This window comes from Balearica regulorum, chromosome 1, assembly GCF_011004875.1.
Source record: "Balearica regulorum gibbericeps isolate bBalReg1 chromosome 1, bBalReg1.pri, whole genome shotgun sequence".
Taxonomy (NCBI): domain Eukaryota; kingdom Metazoa; phylum Chordata; class Aves; order Gruiformes; family Gruidae; genus Balearica; species Balearica regulorum.
In genome coordinates, this window is record NC_046184.1 from 77,980,680 (window position 1) to 78,004,484 (window position 23,805).

The 23,805-nt window shown below is 41.8% G+C and overlaps 1 protein-coding gene across 3 annotated transcripts in view; it reads right to left on the minus strand.

The window, feature by feature from the left end:
• Positions 1–23,805, minus strand: part of PHF21B (PHD finger protein 21B) — a 170,296-nt gene that overhangs the window by 48,470 nt on the left and 98,021 nt on the right. For 2 of the 3 annotated variants that reach the window (XM_075760179.1, XM_075760170.1), the window contains exon 4: positions 21,007–21,336. The exons of the other annotated variant lie outside the window; for it this stretch is intronic. In XM_075760179.1, the coding sequence (XP_075616294.1) occupies positions 21,007–21,336 (330 nt within the window). The remainder of the gene's footprint in view (positions 1–21,006; positions 21,337–23,805) is intronic. 3 annotated transcript variants of the gene reach the window in all.

Below are 23,805 nucleotides of genomic sequence, written 5' to 3' on the forward strand. Positions count from 1 at the left end.
ACAGAAAGTCAAAACAAGAAGTTCTTCATTCTGGAAGGTTGTGCTTAAAGTGTGGCTGCACCTCTCGTCATTTTTATATACGCTACCTCTGACCTTGAAAATAGACATTTTGATATTCCTGTTCCTACAGATACAAGTGGATTTGCAAGGATTTTCAAACTGCACAACAGAATACCACGTATTAAAATCCAAAGTGGCAACACTGAGTGAAATTAGGAATTGACTATAAAGATGAGAACCAAATTACTCAGAAGTTAGGTAAGATACGGTTATCAATTGGTAGGATGCACAAAAACTCCATGTCTGAGCAACAAATCACTCTTTTTGTACTACTTCAAATATCAATCACAAGAAAACAAAACAAAACAAAACAAAACAACCCCTGAACAAAACACAACGAACCAACCCTGTCTAGAAGAGAAGGGCTCTGTCCCGTGAGGAAGGAGCTCCTCAGCCTCTGGGTGCATCCTTGGGCCAATTCTGGTTTACGTTTCGAAACACTGAACGATTGAGCCAAAAGGAATGGAAATGAGAGAAGAAACAAGAAATGCCATAAAACTACGCTGCACTGTTCTCTTAGCTTCACTTGAAGACAAAGCCAGGATGTATTGGCTGTGGGTATCACAGAAATGAACTATCATTAGTTCTGTCACCTGCACTCTCAAAAAATATGTTGGATTTATTTTCCTGAAGTAGGAGCTCTGTAGGGTTCTCGAGAGAACAAAAACAAATTATGGCATTCTTAGGTTATGAAATTTTCAGTGACAAAGATGCAGCCTCCTGTTTACAAACATTTTATAGTAAGGATCTGTTATTTAATATTCAAGGAAACAATCTCAGTATAAAAATCATATGGCCAAGGGAAAATTCAAAACTTTAATCTCACATTAATAGTAGCACTATAGTATGTTCAGACAGAGAGATATGTAAGAATCTATTTTACTTTTCACTATATTTGCATTGTTTTGTTATTGTTTCCCAGCTTGGGCAATAAATAGTTCAAGCTGTTGTATCAGCAGAATTCGATGACAGAAACCTCTGTACTTTTCCTGTAACACATTTCATCTGTTATCTCAGGGTACTTCACCTAGGTCAGTATTATTGTCTACATTTTAGTGATGAAAAAAATCAAGATTTAGAGGTAAAATAATGTTGTCAGGGCTAGACTGTTGAACAGGTGGAAAGGCAAGCCAGACTTCTATCTTCCAGCATCTCATCCATGTGATTGATTACCTCATCTCATCTATTGATGCAAAATCATATCTGCGTCACCTAATTTTTAGGTCAGATTTTAATGATCAGACCAGGATGTCACCATGATGATGGGTGAAAGAGGTGACGTATAAAAGAGAGGGAATGGCGGTTTCGGTCTCTGCAATGAAGGAGGTGCAGGTGCTGGAACGGGTGGTTGGGCAGTTTGGCTCTGGGTACGTTTTTCAGCACGTTTCAGAGCACCGCTTTGTTCCAGTTTCAGTGTTACATAAATGAACAGAGAAAACCATTTTCCTGGCAAACAAAAAAAGTATATGTACTTGTCTGATGTTCTTGGCCAGGCAATGAGGACTGAAAAAATTCCCCGTGGCTCAAGCCGTAACAGGACAAACACTGCTCACGCTCACCTTAACACTTCAGTTCTAACTGGGTCCTTAGCTCAAGCCCATGGGCTGCGAGAGGTGGATAATCAAGATTCCTCCCCTCCAAAAAGGGAAATCTACTTTTTTTTTCCCCTCCTGTTAACAGTGCCACCTATTTTCGCTCACAAACTGTCCGGGCTTGCCATGGTGAGCCTGGTGGATCAAAGACTTGTCACTCACTGATTCCACACTATCATTTTCATCCATGTACGCCTTTTTTTTTTTTTTTCCTCCTTCCTTTTTTTCCAATTTGTCCAAAGAGCAAGCTGGTGCACATTCCTATAAACCTTTAATTAACAAGCTGAAAAGACATTTTTCTGGCAATGCCTGACCTTTAAGCACTTTGTATGAATTTATCGATACCAGCAGAAACAATAATTTAAAAGGTTATTTTATGAGTGCTGAATAGTTTATGGCAGCACTTTTGTCAAGATAAATGAGTTTCTTATTACTACATTTACAGCTCTAAGCATTTTAATAAAAAAGGTCCATAAAAGTCAAAGATAACTCCAAATCTCTCCTCTATCTAAGTCTATTTGGGCTTTTCTGGTGACCCCCTGAAACACCTACAACATGGAGGGAGCACTGAAATGTGCAGTGCTGGGGGAAAGTGAAGAGCCAAGTTTCAGTTTGCCTCAGAATTGTTTTGATTTGACTTTATGCATTTAAGCCAGATTTACTATCTTTATACTAGGAATTTTTTTTTTCAAGTAAAAACAAATTCATCAGGTATATTTCCTACTGTCTAATTCACTAAACTTTACATCCAGCAGCACTTACTATCCCAGGGAAGCAACTGGGAGCTCACGACCCCTTGCTAAGTCCTGCCTCAAGCACCAGCCCCAGTCCTGGCCTGGAACAGGACCCTCAGTCACTGCCTCACCCATCGTAGGAGTTACTGGCTAATCGACACATATGGCTGCAACACAAACCACTTCCAAACCCATTCTTCAGTGACCTAGACTGAGCAGACAGGTATCTGGCATGTCAGGGGACACCTTTTTGGCTTGAGCAATCCACAGATGCCCTCGGACAGGAAGCGCAGCAGGCTTACTGGGTAGGTGACCTGCAATCTCAGCTCTTGGGTAAATGTCATCCGGTAGCAAGCTCCAAAGGGTCACATTTTGAATTGCAAAAACAGGTGAAGAGAAGCAAATGAAATAATCTTTTTCAGAGGTCAGTTTACTCACTAAGAAAATAATACAGATAAGAATGAAAAAAAAAATAAAAAAAGAAAACCAACCCCAAAGCCCTAAAACAGGAGGACACAATTGCATTGAAAGCCAAAAAAAGCTGTTCCTCCTGTGTAACCAAAAGAAAAGGAAAAATTTAGGAGGTATTGCCAAGTGCAGTTAAAAAAGAAAATCACTTCTCGCCCTCAATTCTCCTATTAATACCCAATAGCATTGTAACTATAATATTTTCTCTATATTTTCTCCTCCTATGCTTCTCCTGCATATAAATCAACACCATCCCTAGATCAAGTCTCTCAAGGAGAACTGAGGGATAGAAGTGTAGGGACAGTGGCAAGTAGAAGACATAAAAAGTGAAACAAAGAAGTATGGTACGGACAGAGAATAAGAACTGAAAGGAAGAAGGCTAGAGATGGTTAGAGGATAAAAGGATGCTGAGGCAGAAACAAGGAGGAGATTTACATCATCGATGATCAGACTAAGGGCCATACATTCAGCTTCCTACTGTCTATTATGTTATGACTTCTTTAGTCAATGCCTGAGTTTTTAAATCCATGACTTCCACACATTTGTGATTTTAGTAAACTTCCGCATTTCAGCCCTGAATAGAGATATATAGAGATACAGAGATATGTATCTCTACTTCACTGAAAGATATTTACATTTTACTCAGTTTGGGTAAATCCATTTGTCGGAGCATTGCTATGTTTGCTTTGAATTACAAATTCCTTTCCCTCCTCGCCCCCCTCCCTGCATTGGGATGTACTAACAAAAGCTTAAAGACCTGTTCCTACAATTCATTATCTGTACAAACTCATTGTTGAGCTTGGGTACATGAGCAATTTAGGATTAGATCACAGACGTAAAACTGTTAGGGGACACGACTCTCCTCCCATGCCAGAATTACACCAGTACAGATAAAATCATTGAAGTCGATCACTGAAGAGAATCAGACTCAATGAGTAGCAGAAGGTTAAATAGCCGCATAGTTTCAAAAGCCTTTCACTACAGCATGTTACCAAAATAAATACTTAACTAAGGAACATATGGGTTTGTTATATCTTAGCAGAACAGTTCAATTATTTGAGTTCAACTGACACTGCACGGCTGTATTATTTGCAAACTATTTTATACTGACATCAATACCGCAGCACAAATATTGTGTTCCTACAATGTATTATAGAAATACTAATCTTTTTCTTTTTAAAGTGCATATGCATCTCTCTAAGATCTAGGTCTTCTTCGTGTTGCAAATAAGACACCTAAGCTATTAAAAAATGTTTTTGTCTGTTATGTGTTCAATATTGGCAACAACAGTTTTACAGAATGGATTTTTAATGTGGTAGTGACAGGGGAACAGATTGCTATGGCAACAGCAAAGATGAAAATTCTTAACCTGAATGGATCGTCACTGAAGTAATTGCAGGTTTTTTTACCCATTCTACATCCATTTTACAACTTGAATGCTGCATTCAACCTTGAGCTTGCTATATATAAATGCCAAGCACTATATCCAACCTCCAAGTTCATTTGACTTAAAACTTGCTGCACCTTACCTCAATAAACCAGGATACTTGCTGTCCTCTAGCTAACCTAAACATCTGAATGCTATTATTTTTCCATACAGTCCACCAGAAAAAGCACTGTGCACTCAGATGTAACTTTGAGGCTCCTGCATGACATGTGCACATGCATATTTTTTCTTTCCCTCTAGACTTAACTTCTACAAAAATCTGCGGAAATCATTCTTCATTTTCAAAGTATTGTGAAATCACTGTGCAGTGTATTTCTAATAATCTGGTGAAATAACGGTATGCTTTAGTTTCATACTCAGATTGTATCTCAAAGAGACTGCAATTCAGATGCATATTTTGTGTAAACAGTAGTTTAATTGGGATTTCATAGAAATGTAAAGATTTCTCTTCCAGCTTTTAAAAGTGTTTGGTTTTTACCCACTTCCTTTCTCTCTATTCAGAAGTCATTAATCACGCTCCTGTATGCACATTTATTATTGTTACAGACAATCAGAAACACAACAAGTCCTGCTGTTTTTTTAAAATATCGGTATTTTTGAGACCATCTTTTCTTCGGGCACTAGAAATACCTTTCAAACCAAGCACCGCTATAGGCAATTAACGGCGACTGAAACTATGCCGGATGCTTTTGCACCGAAACAGCCTGCAGCTGCTCCCACTGCCCGTTACCAGGCCCAGCACCCGGGTAGCAACAAGCAGGAGGAGGCGAGGTACCACCTTAAATTCCAAATCTGGTTTGAAAGAAAACCACAGTGTGACCAAATTTTTAATTGCTGCTGTGGTATTCCTACTCATCCCTTTCACCACCACTCATCTGCAAGGAAACCCACAGTGGTATCAAAGCTCATGAGGGTATCAGAGGAGTATACGCAGAGATAAAGCAAACAATTTTCTGCTTTTACCGTGGCTCTTCGGCTTTTCAGAGCGCCGTCTAATTTATCTCTGCTTTTACCACAGCTCTCAGACTTTTCAGACCACTATCTCTACTTCTTGCCACTTGCACATTCCCATCTGGGTAAATTCAGAAATACAAACTCAGTCTGAACGCATTGTGGGCATGTATTCTGGCAAAGGAAAAACATGATGAATAAAGTTCATGAGTTTCCCTAGTTCAGAAATCCCACTGGTTACTTACACGAGAGGATAGATAGCTGTGCCAAATACCTTTTCTTCAACACTGCTTCCATCACATTATTTACTGGTCAGTATTTTTATTAAGGCACCTTTATTTTTTTTCAAGGGAAACAGAATTTTCCCTTAGTCATCAGCTCGAAGATCAGGGGGTGGGGAAAGAAGGAAGTTCATTAGCATGTACATACCTGTTCTGTGATTTGAAGCTTTATTCAGAAATCAAATTCAATTAATTAAGTCTCCACCTCCTGCACAAATGAGTATAGTCTCACTGAGTTGCAACACCACCACTCACCAGCTGTGATCACACCCATAGTCTCTTGCTCAGCTGATCCATAAAAGATTTGCTGTTTAACTACTAAACTGTTCCAGGTTGATGTTGTTTTTAATGACTAATGTCTTTAAATTACTTATTCTTGCTTCTGCAGAAATATTTCTGACTAAAGAGAAAAATGCATGCACAGTGTGTCACAGAAAGCAGATTCTAGCCTCTCTCTCAAGAGACTTAAAGCATGAGTAAAAATCTTCAACAGAGCCCCCAGCAGCTGCTGAAGTACTACTGCTCTACGCCAGTCGCTGGACATGAGGATTAGGGTATGGGAAGAGATGCTGGGGGGGAGGAAAAATGATGGAGGAGCAGACAGACCATCATTCCTGAATGATTTAGGAATGCCACCTATCAGAACGGCCCATGCAGCCTATTAGGAGCCACTGAAAAATTATCTTCCAAATCTTTCCACCTTAGCACCCACAGGGCTCAGAGCTGCTTTTGCAGTTCTTGCTCTGAGTGTGTATTATGCACTGTTTAGTCACTCTGAAGAACGGGAAAACGTGAGGGGAGTGACAGCCTGCGACGCTCCGCTTGCTCACTGCCACACCGCCCCTTTTGTCAGGCCCTGGGCTGAGCTCATTCAGCTTGCTAACCAGGATAAAGAAAGTTTTCTCCTAGTTGAATTAGCTTAGGGAAGTATCCAACAAGCAACAGAATAAATACAAGGGAAAAAGCAACATTTCTTAGCTGGGGGGAGGGAGGGGAAGTATACAACATGGGGAGGAGCATGAAGACTTTGCCTGAATTTCATATAAAGTGTGTATAAATACGACTTATCTTAAAATTCTACCGTTAAGATAATTAGTTAGAAAAAAGGAAGCAATAACTTTCCCAAGAAATGTTAACTTGAATGTGCAGAACATCCTATAAGCTCGCTTTATTTATTTTTAGGCAGATTACTCAGCAATATTGAGCCACTTGCCCGTCAACAAAACCCAGTGGGAAATACTGCTTTAGTACAGCATGGCTGAATTATCGTTGCTATTGAATACTTAACTTTGGTATTCCACAGTCCTAGGACTGCAGCTGTGAAAAATCATTGTAGATGTTGCTACGTAGGTGCCGCCTTCTAATTAAAAGAAAATACTGAAATACAACAGCACCTTATTTAGTTTTGGAGGGTGATAAACTCTACAGAATGCACTTACAAATGTAGTTGATTCTTTGATGATCCAAATAAAAAGGCTGATGTTTTATGTTGGTTTGTTCAGACACTAACAGGATGTGGCAAATTTATGCTTATATAAATTCATAAATATATACATAAGATATATATACACACTATATGTATGTGAATACACAAACACACACTTCAGGACACATAATAATATATTATACATAATACTTTTCTGGAGCTGCAAATATACCAAAATGAGTAGCAGTGTTTCCCTACAATGACAGAGCCAGGAAATCTTAAGAGTTAGTAAGTAGAAAATCTCCTCTTCTTCCTGTGATGCTGCAGTAATATTAGTGCCAGCAGAACTAGCCTTATAAACACTAAACTCAGCAAAGGTTCCTTTGCTTCAGAGCATAGAAATTGTATCTGTTTCTGGAGTGCAGAAATTTCAAGAAGAAAACCAGAAAAAAAAAAATCAAACAACAACTCTGGTCTACTATCTAGCCCATGTGACTTTTTCTGGCTCCTACTTAGGATGTTTCATCCTGCTAGTCCCAGATAAACCTGGCTACTGGGACATCTTCCAAGGTCCTAGTAGGCTGGGTTTCAGAAAAAGCCCCAAGGTGCCTGTGTCCAACCTAGCTCCAGCTAAATAGTTCAAAATCACCTTCTCAACACCCCCACCCCAGCTGCTGTCAAGCTTTAAAGACAGTAAAATCCTCATGTGCTTCAGATTTAACCATTAATATTCTCTGGACACCTGAAGGTTTGCTTCTTGGCAAGCCTGGAAACATCACCTTTGAGGTGTCAACAACTAGAACTGAATCCACAAACGCGCAAAGGTATCGCACAGTACGACGTCCAGCTCTTAGGTGCCTTACTGCAGTTCTTCATTAGGCATCCGAGTTTCCCCATGCAGGGCGTGCAAAGAGTATGGCGGGGCACCTTTGGAAGAAATTTGCAGACCAGGACCCGAGGGCAGAAGATAGAGGTCTAGACAGATGTGCTCAATAGGAGTGTTTTACTGCGTTACTGACTCCAGGCCTTGGTACGTTGCTCTGAAAGAGGAGACCTGCTTCGTTCCTGCTGGGATTCACCTCCCTGAGCCCCCTCCTGGAGACTAATCTCTGTTCAACCACTTTCATTCAAACCACACTCTGAGAAAGCTTTCCTTTCTTCCTCCTTCCCATCTTTCCCTTCAAACGGTTTCTCGGGAGTTCAATCACCTACTCCAGAGAAGGAAGATTTCAGTTCCTACACTCACACATGGCTCTGTAAGCCATTTAACCATCTGAACATACTTGGGAGAAAGACGACTCTTCCAAGCTCTTCTGCTAAATTAGTCAGTGAGAGAAGAAAGAATGTGGTCTCGTGTCCCAGCAGTCAGAGAACTCTTGGGGGAAAAGTCAACTGATAATTCCAATCAACGCTTTGGCCACCTTGTTGTTCAACCCTGTTAATATAATAGCGGTTCTTACAACGCCCCAGTGCAAACATTTTGACGCACAGGGAATATGACAAGTAGAAACAGAGGCATTTATGGATTTCACCTGGGTCCAGACTTGAAAGCTACTGAGAAGAGTTTGAGGACCTAAGTTTTGAACTCCAGACAGCTAGGTGCACTTCAACACTGAAGTACTTCCAAAGATTTAGTCTAAATCTCTTTTGCTAGAAATAAAAGACATCGGGAGAAAATATGTCCTATGTTCTCAGTTTGCATACTTTGCAAATTAGACAGCACAACAATAATGTCTTCATAAAGGCAGAACCAGGAACCTTTACGAGTCTTAGCTCAGTGAAGGTCTGTACCTGTATCCGTACGGAGATCATTGCAGAGATCGGGACTTCAACCCAGCCATTCCCAGAGCTAAAAGGGGAAATACTATATTCTTTTTTTTTTTTTTTTTTTTTTTAAATTGGACAATTGTGTCTTAAATCCAAAACAATTGCCAGGAAACACAAAGAGAATTTTACTACCTGAAATTTCTATTAATTTTTTAGACTGACTGGCTCTTACTCAAGCAGGGCTATTTATATCATGCCATTGAACCAAAAAGCAAAATGTTGGTAAGAGATGCTATTCAGGTCTTCAGTTTTCTTTTAACAGCAGACCTGAAAGTTCTGTACAGTCTACACCCTGACACTGTAAATTGCAAAAATCATAAAAATCAGGATGAACAGGTCACAAAGATTTATTTTTTAAATTAAAAGTTCCTTTTCAAAGAAAATGTAATAATACTAATCATTAATGGCATACTAAGCCTATTGTATTGTTATTAGGAAAAAGGTTAGAGACATCCTAGTGATGTAATCTTGTAGAATAACTCAGCTGGTACGAATCTAGCTTCACTATACTTGACTTCAGTGGAGATATTCCAAATTCACACATTTGAAAATGCTCATAAAATTTGTTGAGTACTACTTTGTTACTAAGAAGACTTCTAAACTTGAACTTATTGAAGGCCATCGTGTATTTCAAGACACAGGTTGATTCTGGTTCTATGTAATAACTTCTACATTCAGAAACAATTTCTGAGCTCAGGCTAGAGGAGCCAGAGTTTGAGCTCATATTCCTCAAGACTTGAGAACAAAGTGTAAATGCTTTGACTAATCATAGTGGTGGTTCAAAGCCACGTACTCTGGCTTTAAAGCCCACATTAAGAACACAGATATAGCAGAAACCTGAAGCTTTTTTATCTTCTCGTACTTATTAGGGAGGTTGGGCTTTTCTTTTGCAGCAATACTAACAAATGCAGTGTGTAATTTCCTGTATAACAAGAAATGTTTAAAAGTGATACAGGTCAACAGAATATAGATTATTGGCTTATATTTTGAAAAGACGAGTGCAGGAGAAAATTAATATAGTAATGTTTCACTCTGAAGAAAACATTGTGAAATCAGCGGATAGGGTGGTGGGATTTTATTAGAGCAAATGCTAATTAATTACCACATATAGTGTCCTAAAATCATACCCTGCAGTATCCCTGCCAAATTTCTACAATATTCTCATTATGCTAAAATAGCTGTCTTTTCAAAATATTTTAGTGTACTGATTCTTTAAAGACAAAGGAATATTACATTAAATTAAACAAGGCTGACTTGTGGTTTTATTTTACATCCATAAGGACAGTAAACATTTAAGGTAAGACCCCTAAATCATCATTAGTACTTCAGGAAACTACAGGAAACACAATGTTACTTAAATCTTATCAAAGCTGTCATGCACTTTCTGGTATTACCTATTCAATCACTGCTAGTTCAGTGATCTTGTATGTAAAAATGAACTTATCTCCAATCCAGCCAGTCTCATTGTTTGATTCAATGAGGGGTGCAACAATCAAGCTGTTTGGAATGTCACAATCCATCACTATACGTGCAAATTTGATGACACAGCCACTGAACTGGGGTCTTAATAAAATCAAACACGAGAAACAGGCTAAACAGAGGTCTATAATAAGGATCTCACTGAGGGGAAAAAAAAACACAACCAAACAACAGCTGTACCCATTAACTAAATGTCTTGTATAAAAGCAGTGGGGACATGTTCTTGCTTTCACTGGCCAAAATCTCCAAGGGCAATATTTGGCCAAAGAACTAGAATAATCAAAAAGATTAAGACCCTGGCACAGAAAAGCAGGTAAATACAAACTCACTTATAAGCACATGACTAATGCTACTAAAGACGTGAACTATCTACATGTTAAACTCAGGGTTATGCTCAAGTGAAGGATAAACTTGAACCTGTTTTCTGAAATTACTGATATTGAAGCCTGATCGTAAGATCAACAAAAAAGAATTTTGGTTTGTCTTACCTTGCCTGGTACCTGGCTTATTTTAAAAAGGTCTATGTTTCAGTTTTCATAATGATAAAAATCCAAGTCCAATGCAAGCCTTTGTACTCAGAGGGCAAACCCGTGACTCAAGACTACAGTGCACCTTCTACACAAGAATTATCTGCACTGAAGGAACATCCAGCCCAAGAGTGATTTAAAAGCAGTCAAAGAAAAACAGGCTCACGATAAATAAAAGTTAGTAACTAGTCTTTTCCCACCCATACACACATATATGAGTATCAAAAACACACGATATAGCTGTTAACAGGCATCCGCCAACACTCTGTCCTTGTCACTGATGGAAATTGAAATATATCTGTCTTGCCATTCAGCTATTCTCTAAATTTAGAGATGAACAAATTTGGTTAAATTTGGATCAGATTACTTTCTGACTCACATTATCCTGCAAGTTAGCAATCCTTCACATGTCACACGGAAAAGGCCACTGAATGTAATACATAATCTCTTACCTTGATGAGGCACTGCACACAGTCAAAGCAAGGAATACAAAAATATATCGCTAAAAACCAGGAAACCCATACAAACAATTCTGATATAAACAGCAGAAGAGTGCTTATGTGTTGAAATATGCATTCAGAGCGCCAAATCTTTAACTAGTGGAAACTCACATAACTCCATCATTTTGAGCACAACTCTCTAGATTCCTAGGCAGCGAGGGTCTGCCCTTCCATATAGGAATATCTCCACAGACAGATTTTTTTTTCTCTCTCACATACACAAACACTTTTAATTGCTTATTGTGTAGCAATTTAACTGGAATTTTTATCAAATGGCTGTGATGTGAAGAAAAGATAACAACTAAACCCTAACATCAATAAGTGCTAATAAATATTAATATAACATAAGCACCACTTTTATTGCAATGTGAAACCAGTTTATTATCCACAGATGAAATCAAATTGCTGCCTTTATTACTGTCAGGAATGACTTCTAAGATATTTCTATTTACTACTTAGGTATTCATCAGCACTCTGTATTTACATCATCTAGTCTCTCTCTCCCTCCCCTCCCCATTTATACATAAAATAATCTAAAAGCAGTATTTTCTGATACAGTTTTCCAAATAATTTAAATACAGACGCAAATGTACATTATGAGATTAGTAGCAGATCAATTGCCAAATCCTGATACAGTTATAACACCAACAGGAAATCTTATCATGCTTGTATTTGCAATGTGAAGGTTGAAAGAAGATAAATACAGAGTTCGCAGTCTGGTATCAAACACTCAAATTCCTGCAAATTATTCAACTACCCCACCAACTCCACGGATAATGAAAAAACCCCACCTTTTGACGATAAATGGAACTAAGACGTTTGGCGATAGTCCAAAGCCTTTCATTTCCTAAAGTGGTGCCTTTTATTAAAGTAACAGTACATGTAGAGTAAGTGGATGTTTTTATGCATCCTGTAATTTAGAAAACCTAAGAGATGATTTCCCCACCCCCAAAGTTGATCATCTTTCATTATTACAAACTGCACTTCAAGTTTGAATCACACAGCCCTCAAATCTTCCATCCATCCCCTCGCGTTCTTGCTCCCCCATTTTAAATAGAACTAACTTGAAAATTCTGACATTTTCAAGAATGCTCGCCTGGTAATTTCTGTGAGGCACAGACAGCCTCCAATTACAATGAAATAGCTACAGTGTATTACCATTTTTAGAGCATTCTTTGATTTTCTGAAGTGAATCAAAGCTCTCCATGGGAGCTACTCTGATTAGCGTCAAAACAATAATGCGCTACAAACTCTCAGCATTAGAACAAGGGACTCAGAACTTTGTATGCATGGATGATATACAAGCATGTATAAAATTAGCACAGAAACTTCCATAAGGGGGCTGTCTATATATTCCTACATTTTAAGACTTTCCTTACGAGGAAGTTAAAATAGCTCCCAAGGAAAGGCATGAAATTCAAGCAAATGCGTTTCCCTCCTTTAACCTGGTCTCTTTTGTTTGCTTCTCTATACACAGCCCAATTAATTACTTCTGGCTATAAGGACCTACGCATACCAACAGGCCGAGAGCTCCGTCATGCTTCTGCAGTATCAGGAATCATTGACAATACACAAGTAGTTTTAGTTAACCTCCTTCCACTCGTGTTCCTCGGTAGAGACTCTTCCCAGACACGGGCAGGAGCAAACTCCATTGCGGGAGCACTGAAGCAGCGTATCCATACCTACACCCCCTCTGCGTGAACCTCCCGAGGGGGCGTTTAGCGGCACGGAGGTTGCAGAGGACAGAACCATTGCACCATTTCCAAAACTGAGACTTGCTATTGTTTCCTGGTCGTTTCGGTTCTTGCAGTGTGGTGTTTGCTTGCCAGTCCCCACAGAAACAAATTCGGAAAGGTTGCTCCTAGATTCTCACGACGAAGCGTCAGACAGTCAGCGTGAGTTCATTTTTGCTTATCCTTCCCTGCTGGATACTCCACTGCCTTCTCTGGGAATTTTTGGCTATGGAAGGAATACCATGTTGGGCCTAATCAGGTTTTATTCAGTCGCTGAGAGTCTTTATTCAGTCTTTGATACCCGTGGGTGTTTGACCCCATTGTAGAGCAAATGAAAATGCAGATTGAGGAAAGCAGAAATCCACGCGCTTTAGATGTATTGACCATATACGTACGTCTGGGATATTTAAAAGGAAGGCATTTATAATCAGGAAGCATGAGTGCTTATTCTGACTCTGACATTTAAATATCCCATCAACAGCAACCAGCATTGCAAAACAGTTTAATTAACCTGAAAGGATGTAATTTTATGCTATTTAGCAAGAAATACAAAATTTAAAGTGCTTTTACGCGGTATATATCAGAGTAGTAAGGCCAAATCCTGCTCTTAACTACCCATATTTGAATATGGAGTAAATTCGTGTACCTCCCTTAATAAACCTGCAACTAAGACGGTGTAAATACAAGCAGAATCTGTGATACATACTCTATAATCCATCTCCTAAAATTACCATGCTCTTTACAACATTCTAAAGATAGAGTTAAAAGTTAGTAAAGCCCCAATGACAGAATGGATCACTGGATGGTGTGCGGGGCTGTGAATCCTGGGGGTTCTCTCTCTCTCTCCTTGTCTTTTTTCTTTATTATCTTTATTATTATTTTTAATTTCATTTGGCTGAGCCACCTCTCTCCTTCCACATTTACACTTATCTCCTGAAGATAACTTGCCTTAAAGCTATCAAAGAATGATCCAGGAGATATAAAATAATATAAATTTTTGTATAATATATTACATTATAGAAATAATATACCTGATATATATTTCTATATAAATAATTTATATTTATATAAAATATATATTTATAACATAATCCAATGTCTTTCTCCTACTCATACCCATGGTGTGGCTGACACCCTTCTGAACGCCTGAGAGGTGCAGTCCACTGGACAAAAAGTAGGACTGTGACGGATGAATCGGGGCTCTCTCCTGCGCTGTGACCCCAGAATTCACTTCATCTCTCTGCACTCTGATTCCCCCACAAATTTTGTCTTGCCTGCTTGCATTATATGCTCTTTAGCAGATGCTCCCTCCAACAGGTATGCCTTCAGTGTCTGCCATGGAGACCAAACAGGAAGGCTTATCGAGTTGTTAACATGCTAATAAGACTCTGCTTCAACTCTCTGCTCTATAAGGGCATCTGTGTGTCCCCAGGTACCACAAGAAAAATTTCCAATGGGATTTAGGACAGGGACTACTTCAGAGAGTCTGAGTCTCCACCTCTGCCTGTTGTAATCTCTGCAAAGTTCTCAATATAGAATTCCCTACCTATGTTACTATTCTTCACAGCAGCTCAAGTGGGATCCCAGAGAAGGATTTTGGTCCTTAGGAGATCTCCACAGGTTCCTCTAACTCTGTCTACTAGGACCATACTTCAGAATTCCTCTGTCTGCAGTAACTCTGGTTTATGAACCCATGGGCATGATGGATGGGCAGCACCACAACCATCTCATCCTTGGGCCTGCCTGTTCAAAATCTTCCTGCCGCAGGCTTTCTCTGTAGTTCTATCCTGTATTGTTATTTCTAATAGAACACTGTTACCACACCAAGTTGCCCTCATAAACTGGCAGAAGCAGATCGCTCAGAGTGTTAATTTGGCCTCAGCAGACCCAGCCCCCGTTCCACATTTAGGGAGATCGTAAAAAACAGTACAATTTGGGGAAAGTCAACAGGAACTGTCACCCACACAGAGCAGTCATTGCTCTGTTCCTCCAGGAGAGACATCCAGAAACCAGCACAGTGCCAGATAAAATGAAGCTCAAGTAAGCCCTCAACACAACTCTTCAATATCTTGAAATTCATAAGCCACTGCTGTTCAACCCATACCTGGAGAAGGATATAACTGGTGTGACAGTAAGACCAGAAGTCACGGACTCCAGACACGCAATGATTTTTTTGGTACATTACGGACAGCCTGGTAAACTTCTGATGCCAACAAGACTGCTGGTCCTCCTGCAGATTGCCAAAATGACCGTGGTATTCATAACCCGTAACGCAATGTCTTCAATTTTTCCCCTTCCCTAGACCTATGCAGAGCCTCTGGATCTTTCTTTTGTCCTTCCCTGTGCTCACTAGTTGTCATTTCCACCTGCATCTTGGCACACTGAGGTCAACGTGGGTGCTGAAGACTGAGCAGCAGATCAAGAAGTAACTATGAGGCAGATGAGTAAAGAGCTATGGCAAGAGCTAAAAGGCACCACAGCATGCTCCAAGGACTTGTGGGACAGTTCTTGTTCCCCAGGACACCATGCACAGCATGGACATGTCTGAGGCATTCTCAAAATGATCAAAAAGGCCAGTAGTGTGGCTGCCAATAGAGGGACCCTGCCTAAGGCAACTCTTGGGAGCTTCCTGTGAAGCAGTATAAATGGATCCTTTATTTCTCAGTTTTCCAACAGCAAAACGTGGAATAATAGCACCTTAGTCATAATAACTCCATATTGTGAGGACAAATTAACTATTGCCATGTACTCAGACACTGTGGTAACATGGATCATAGAAAAAAAAGCTACATATAGCCACAAAACTAATACAGATAAAAATATCTATAGATAATACCTCTAAGTACAACTGCAATACAAATAATAAATAAAAGCCAAAAAGACTTAGTCATACACGCAGGTGGATTTCCAATTATGGAGGAAGCACTTTTACAGAGCGCAGAGTGGAGCACATTAAGTGGGATGGTGAAGAGAAAGGTAATAAATCATTCTACAAATAAATTATTCTGAAAAATGGCCAACACAGGCAGAGGTATGTTCTTAAACTTCTGGAATGCAGTTTTTTCTAGTAAACTGAATAAACAGATAGCTAAGAAGCATATATGAGCATCCTCCTATACGTATAAAAGTCACTGTTTCCTGAAAAAAAAAATGGACACCCATGTAGCCTGCTCAATCTAAACACAGATACAAGTAGTTCTTTGAGCTGTGGAGTTAATGAAGCATTTGTGGAGAACAGTTTACTATCTTGCCAAGAATTTATAGCACTATAAATCCTCATACTGTATTTTACTTTGAAATAACCTCCCTGTATAGACAAGCCCCAGGACACAACAGCACATGTGCATGGGGAAGCTTGCCAAACTTTCCTCCAGCTGACCCAGGGAACACACGAGTGGGAAGGAAAGCACGGAGAGGAGCGGGAGGCAGATTTTATGCTGTTCCTTGTGGACTCCTGACGGACAGGCAGTCAGTGCCTCGCTAAGATGTTTTCTAAGAGCCGCATAGAGTAACAGGGGTCAGAGCATCAAGTTCTTTGATTACAGCTGCATCCAAATGTTCCTGCACCTAGTACCTACTTTGCACTCTCGAAGCCTCTGGGACTTAGGGTAGGCGACCAGCGCACATACAGCACACGACCTGTATGTACAGAGAATACTGTTTACGTTGACAAAGCGAGAGCCAGCTCTGGCAGCACTCTCACCCCAGGGTCACGGGTAAGTTCAACGCCAGCAACGCCGGGCTGCGCAGAGAGAGCTAAGCTGGCTGCAAACGACGTCTCTCTGGAACCAGAGAAGTGGAGCTGCCCGAGAGGCAAGGGTTGCCTTGAGCAGTACCCAGCGTACTGCTTCCAGGACACGACGACCCCCGCAGAACCACTCTGCCCCACGATTCTGCAGAGCAACTTGTGTGCCTGTATGGTGGTGCTTCACGGCCCAGATATGCCCTTCCAGTGCTTTTTTCTTTCACTATGGCTCCTGAAAAGCAGCCGAGGGGTCTGACAGCTGTATTGCCCGCTCTGTGCTCGTTCTCCCAATGGCCGGCTGATCCAAGTGTCTTTCAAATGGCCAAAAGGCTTTCTGCTTTCCCCAAATTAGGTTCTGGGATGCCTGCTGGCCCTCAGTGTTGCTATTCAGTACAGAATGAGGAGGTAGCAGAGGGGCATTTTCTTTACCCGGTACATTGTTCCAGCACAGCAGATGGGACTTTGTCCTTCAGCAAAGCAACCTCAGATCCGGCTTTCAGTCAGGAAATGGTGGCTAGGATAGCAAATAGCGAATACCGCATAAATACAATCACAATAAAAAATATAATTTGAGAGGTGTATATGAAAATCTCTTTATACCAAGAGTGCTTTGTAGGTACAGGCATGCTGATATCCTGCACCTATCCAGTAGCTCTAGGGCATTCTCTACACAGAATAGCAACAGCTATTCTCTGAAGGCAAAGCACTCCTGGCGTGTATACAGCATATGCCAGCAAAATTCAGCTTATGCCAGCAAAATTCTGCTTTTGCCAACATAACTTGCTCCAGATCATCCAAATGAAGCTCTAAGCTTCATTTCTCCAAGCAGGAGAAAGAGCTGTACTCACGACATCCCTGCACGTACACTTTCATCAATGCGGCTCCATCAGTCATGTCTTCATACACGGGACTGACACGGAAAGGCTGCCAAGGAATAGCGTGGCCCTAGTGCTAGCTTCTGGAGCTCACGATTTCCAATGCTTACGGATTTCAATCTTTGTTAATATCGCAATGTTTCCTGCTTCTAACAAAACATGTGATAAATATCCAGGCAATCCTCTGGTATCTGTTATGCATGTATTTATTTAGGTACTTTTCCAATGCAGATAAGGCTTCCATTACAGTCAACGACGTTTCAAAATCACTTTAAAAATCTGCTGGGTAAACAACAGCCTAAGATGAAAGTGCTGACACGCAGCTGCCCAAATGAAAATTCTCTAACAAACTTACATTTAATCCTATCTATAGTTGAAAGTTCTGTATTTAGATTATAGTGTTTGATGCCCTATTTTTTCTGCTGAGTTTCATTTAGCATTTCATTCTTCCTGCTAGATACCACTCGAGATGACCATATGCACATCCTGATCCCCTTAAACGCTTTCGAGCAGAAACCACTGTTCAGAAACTCATAACATTACATTTCATGCCCTTGCCCTCTCCCTCACTTTGCAGATGCAGAGGAATAGGCTACACTACACCAGTAATCTCATTTACTACTATCAGCTTGCCACCTTAACCCAGTTTGCAGAAAGCTGTCATTACCCTCCATCTCACAAACTTCATACATTACAGCAGAAAAAAATACTTTTTTGAGCCATAACAATGCCACAAAAAAACAAAAAAAAAAAAAGAAAAAGAGAAAGTAAATGCTTATTAATAAATGTCAACAATTAAATTTCCCTCTGACACTATGGTGCTAGTAGCTAAGGTGTTACTGCTATTGATTTGTAATCACCACTCTGGGAACAATCAAGAATACTGGGCATGAAGCAAGAATATTTTTTTTTTTCATTGGACCAGAAGAAGAAACCTTGCAAAACAAATTTAATTTGGGTAGAGGAGTGATAATTAACATGCAATCCAGCACTAACTTCCTGACAGCTTAGGACCAAAGGTCAGCTTGCATTTTTTTACATTTACAATTCAATATATCTAATTGTTTTTATCCATGTCTGCTGACTGTTCTCAGAAGATGAAACCTCTATAGTCCTCTGCTTCAGAAACTTGCCATTGATCAGCCTCTTCTTCCATAAATTACTAACATAATCAGAGATACTAAATCACAAAACTACAGTTGCTGAAAATTTGCAATGTGAAGACATTTCTCAAAAAAACCACCGGACCTCTTCCTCTAGCACAACCAAGGCAAACCCCAAATGCTGGACAATATTCCCACGCTATTCCAGCAACAGCCAGCTTCTGCTTAAAATTAAGCTGTTCTTTGTGAGAAAAGTTGCAATGCCAGGGCAAATGCTGTTTCAGGTTCGAGAGAACGCAGGACAGCAACACGTGCACGAGCATCAGTGCTCTGCTCCAGCAGGTTGGAACACGCCGCTGACTGCAGCCTGGCCGGGGACGTGGAAGGTGGCGGTGGGACCCGTTTGCCCTTTTGCAAAGATAAATGGGAAGCACCCCGGATAATTCAACAGCTCGCCAGCTTACCAGGTTAGAAAGTCTTTTCCGCTAACAACACTTGCAGAAGTTACACGTTTGCAGCCAACTGTTCTAACTGGGGCTGTTATTTCACTATTCAGGATAAATACATTAAATGTTATTTCAAGCTTCTTCCTTCACTGTTTTGATTCTTTTCTTCCTATGGCTCCTGACAGTGACAGAAAAGGACAGTCCTTCACAAAATGATAGACCATTGAAACACTGAAACTTTTATCTTTTATATGATTATCATTTATATAGTTATTTTCCGGGATTCTAAGAAATATCTACTGGGATAGCTTCAAGTATCTTTTCAATAAAGCATAAACAACACCTTCAATAAAGGAAATTACCCAGCATGAATAGAGAACAGAGATTCAAAATCGAATTCCCCACACAGCTGCTTTAGTGTAACAGCTAAAGACAACGCCATTTCTCCAGAAAAAGTGACAGGATGATTTGGTTCCCGAAGTGGTTGGATGTGCTTTCCCATTTGTTAGCGGATGCAGTAGGTGACGGTCATTCCCTGTCTGATGTTTAGGAAGGGCCTTCCTGGGTATTAAAAAGCCTTATGTGTTCCAACATAACCTTGATTTACAAACGTCTTCAGGTACAGGTTGCCTGTGGCCCTTATCCATATTGTGTTCTTCTTTCCTATTAGATTCATGTCCTGAGCTTGTGAAGGGGAAATAAAGAACAAAACCAGACTACCACAGCCTCTACGTGCAGAAAGTAGAAAAGAAATCCACATTTCCAATGTTAGCAATAATAGTTTACATCCTCTTCTCCAAAGTTTTAGGCAGGCTTTGTCACTTTCTTCACATTTTAACTTCATTAGCATCATTTCCCTCTCTTGACACACACCACGACTGGCGTAAAAACTTCTCTTTTGTGGCTGTAAACAGACTGCACAAAACAACGCGTCTGGCAAAGAGCACTCCATCCTCTTTTGCCCTCCTTTCACTAATTCAATCCGTTTATTACATATTTAGATTACTGTGAACATAAGCATTAAACATATACATACATATACACCTGGAGGCAATAGCCACGCAGTTTGTGCTTTCGTTCCCTCTCCCTAAGTGAGGGAAGGGACCGGCACCACACCAAGGACACCCGAAACAAGGGCACAGCCCGGAGACCCTCCATCCCTGCAAGCAGCGGCTAAGCTCACAGTTGGCAGCCGACATTTCTTCACGTGTACCTTGCTGGTTTTAAGAACTGTTTCTTAATCAGAAAAGTAGCCACAGAAGGTGGGCAACTAGGGGCAAGCAGCAAGAGGCAGTCAACTCCCCTCTGCTCAGCGCTGCTCTCCTCGACCAGGGCCCGTGTCCCGCCCACGCTGTCGGGGGGGGCTCGTCTGTCCCCCAAACCTGCCGGACACCCGCAGCCCCGTGCTTCGGCTCAGCTCCCCGCTCCCCAGCCTGCTCAGCACCCCGGGCAAGGCTGGGGAGTCCCCGTACCCCCCAAGAGAGCAAATACCCACAGGAGATGTGGGGCGGAGGGTCCCTATAGCACCAGAGGGAGAAGCCCTCCCCCCTCCAGGGCAGCGGGGCGAGTCTCCGCGCCCCGAGGGCACTTGGAGGAAGGGGTAGGTCCCCCCACCCACCCACCCGGCACCCCCTCGTAGCCCTGACACCACCCGGAGCCCCCACACCCCCCATCTCCTCGCAGCCTCCCCCCCCCGCCCGCCCGCCAGCAGCCGCCCCTCCCCGCCCCGTCGGGGCGCCGGCCCCGCCCCCGCCCGCCCCTCCCGCCCCCCGCGGCGGCGGAGCCCGCAGCGCACCGCCCGCCCGCCGTTACCTGGGCGTTGGAGCCGAGCTCGGGCGGCCGGCGGGCGCCGACCGGCTTGGCCGTGGTCTGCAGGTTGATGGGGGCGCTCTGCGGGGGCTCCACGCCCGCGGCGCTGCAGCCCAGCCCGCCGTTGAGGTGCGCCGTGACCATCGCGATGGGAGCCTTGGCCGGCAGGACGGAGATGGCCAGGCTCTGCCCGGGGCTGCCGCTGGGGCTCCCGCCGCCGCCGCCGCCGCCGCCGGGTGCCTTGAGGAGAGCCGGGACGCCGCCGGGCTTGGCGCTGCCGCTGGCGCCGCTGCCCACCAGCACGGCCGCGGGGCAGCTCCGCACCGCCAGCTTCTGCCGGGGGAGAGAAGGGGAGAGAGAAGCGGCATCGTCACCCGCCGGGCTGCAGCCGGACCCCGGCCCCCCGGCCCCCGCCGCCGCTCTGCCCCCCGGCCGGCCGAGCTCCCGCGGCTGGCGCTGCCCTGCCGGGCTCGGCCCCGCCAGCGCGGATGTGGGTTCATTCTCCTGGGCGGTTTTCTCCTTGGAAGGGCGGGCGGCGGGCAGGGGAGGGCTGGGCTTCCCCTACTCGCCCGGGAACGTCCGGTTTCACTCGGGGGGGGGGGTTCAAAGTCTTTTTTTTTTTTTTTTTTTTTTTTTTTCCCCTTTGGTATCTGTTTATGCCCGGAACTAATGATCCAGGTATAGGTCTAGATAATACTGCAGCTTTAATTAATAACAAAAGGCTTCTAGACGTAAAGAATGTTATTTTCAACTTTCTTCTCCACTGGGCTGAAATTGCCATTACACGTGCTCGCCTTGCTCCAGCGCTCCCTTACTTCTCATGGTCTTTCACCCTGACTGACTTTGGAGTCATTTTTTTGTTTCCCCTTTAACTTTTTTTTTTTTTTTGTCCTCACAAACTTCCACTATTTTCCCAGTGTTTTGAGTTTCGTTTGGTTTGTTGGGTTTTTTTCTTTTTTTTTTGCCCCAAGCTAACTTTTTTCCGTAGCGCCCATTTTAACTGACAGTTCTCTGTTTTTCTTAACAGCTGTACTTTTAAATTGCTACAGGGTGGCGATTCTGTCATCTGTAATAGGAATGCATTGATCACGATCTATTTACAGTATCTCTTACAAGACTTGTATTTGAGTTTTCTATAGGTACTGTGAAGTTGCCATATGGTGAACACCAGTGTCTATGTAAAATGCTCACTTTTGGAAAGAAAAAAAACTTCTGTAAAGCTGTTGCACTTTGAATAATCTCAGAAGCTGCTTAGGCAGGTTAGGCATATGTGGAAAAAAATATCCTGGTTCAGGACTCTTTTGATACTTTGAAGCATTAACCATTTCATTTTTACAAGAGTCTGTATCAAAGCTACTTAATCCTGCAAAGACTTCTGCCCATGTTTAACTTTATTCTCTGTCGGGTCCTCTCTGCTGCACTGCAATTACATCTAACGTGTCGCCTTTCCGGGAACTTCACCGCCTGCCTAGGTCTGCTGCTGTACTATTAAAGTCATTAAGCGGTTTGTTGTCAACTTCACTTGTTTAAAATACAGTGTGTGTGTGTGTGTGTATGTATGTGTGTGTGTGTGTATGTATATAAAGTCACAGACATGCTTAGTTCTTTCCAGAATCAAGGCTGAAAAAATCTTACTTCTGGGCATAAAGTAGAAGCCTTGTACAAAACTACCTGACTTCTAATACCTTCCTCCTTACCTTTAAACACCTTACACGCTTTAAGGCCATAAAGCCTTAATTGTCAAATATGTTTGCTCCAGGAACTGTATGTAGTTTTTGTATTTATGTGAAAAATCAAGCATGCACTTTATCAGAGATACCTACTCCATATTTTAATATAAAGAAATCACTTTGTCAGACTTATTCTAGTAATCATGACTTCATATAAATTGTTTTAAGCTTGCTTTGGTTTTGCCTTTCCCTTTTTTCTCCATTATCCTAACAGTCATTCCAAGGAAGCATAGGCAATATTTTCCTTAAACTATGCTGTTGCATGTCATAGATGTTTTGCAGAGGAACTAACTTTTCTTTCAGTCCAGAACTACACTTGTCTGTTAGTTTAAAAGTACTCAAGTGAGAGCCAAGAAGTTCAGGTGCGTTTTGTGGAGGTGGAAAAAGTTGCTCGTGACAAAATTCTCTGAAATGACTATGTTCTGTTTTGTTGTGGTACGGTTTCCCGCTGGTGTTCCTTGTGCAGGTATGTTGCTACAGATGCAAAATGACTGCGTGTGGGAGAGCTGCACGCTACCTCTCCCCGACTCTACTGAAAACCTCCTCGCGCAGCGCCTTGGTAACCTATACAGTAACCCAAAGCTTTCAGATTAAAGGTCCGGCTTTGTGGTTGTATTTTGGTTTTGATTTCCGTCATATGAAGAACTCGAAAAGCTCACAGACTGTCAGAAAATGCGGTACTTGGTTACAGTGCTATAAATCCGTTACCTAACTGGAGTTAGTCCAGGAGTGAAATCCTAGCTCTGCTGCAGACAGCCACAGGTTTGCTGTTGACGTCAGCAGCACCAGGGTTTCTTTTTTTTTTTTTTTTTTTTCCTGTGGAACTAAGAGCATTCGTCATCCCTGACAGGTATTGAATTACATTTTAATATCTGTCCTCAGAAATTTATTTTGATTACTGAATGAAAAACTTCTTACAGAAATACTGTTACTATACTGTTTTCAGATTTTCACTTAAATGCAATTTCTAATATGTAATATTCTAATGTAATAGCTTTACTTTTCCCTCAGGTGATTCAGCAACAGAAAAGATCCAAGCAAACAAAACTCCACAATCCCGTACAATACTTGG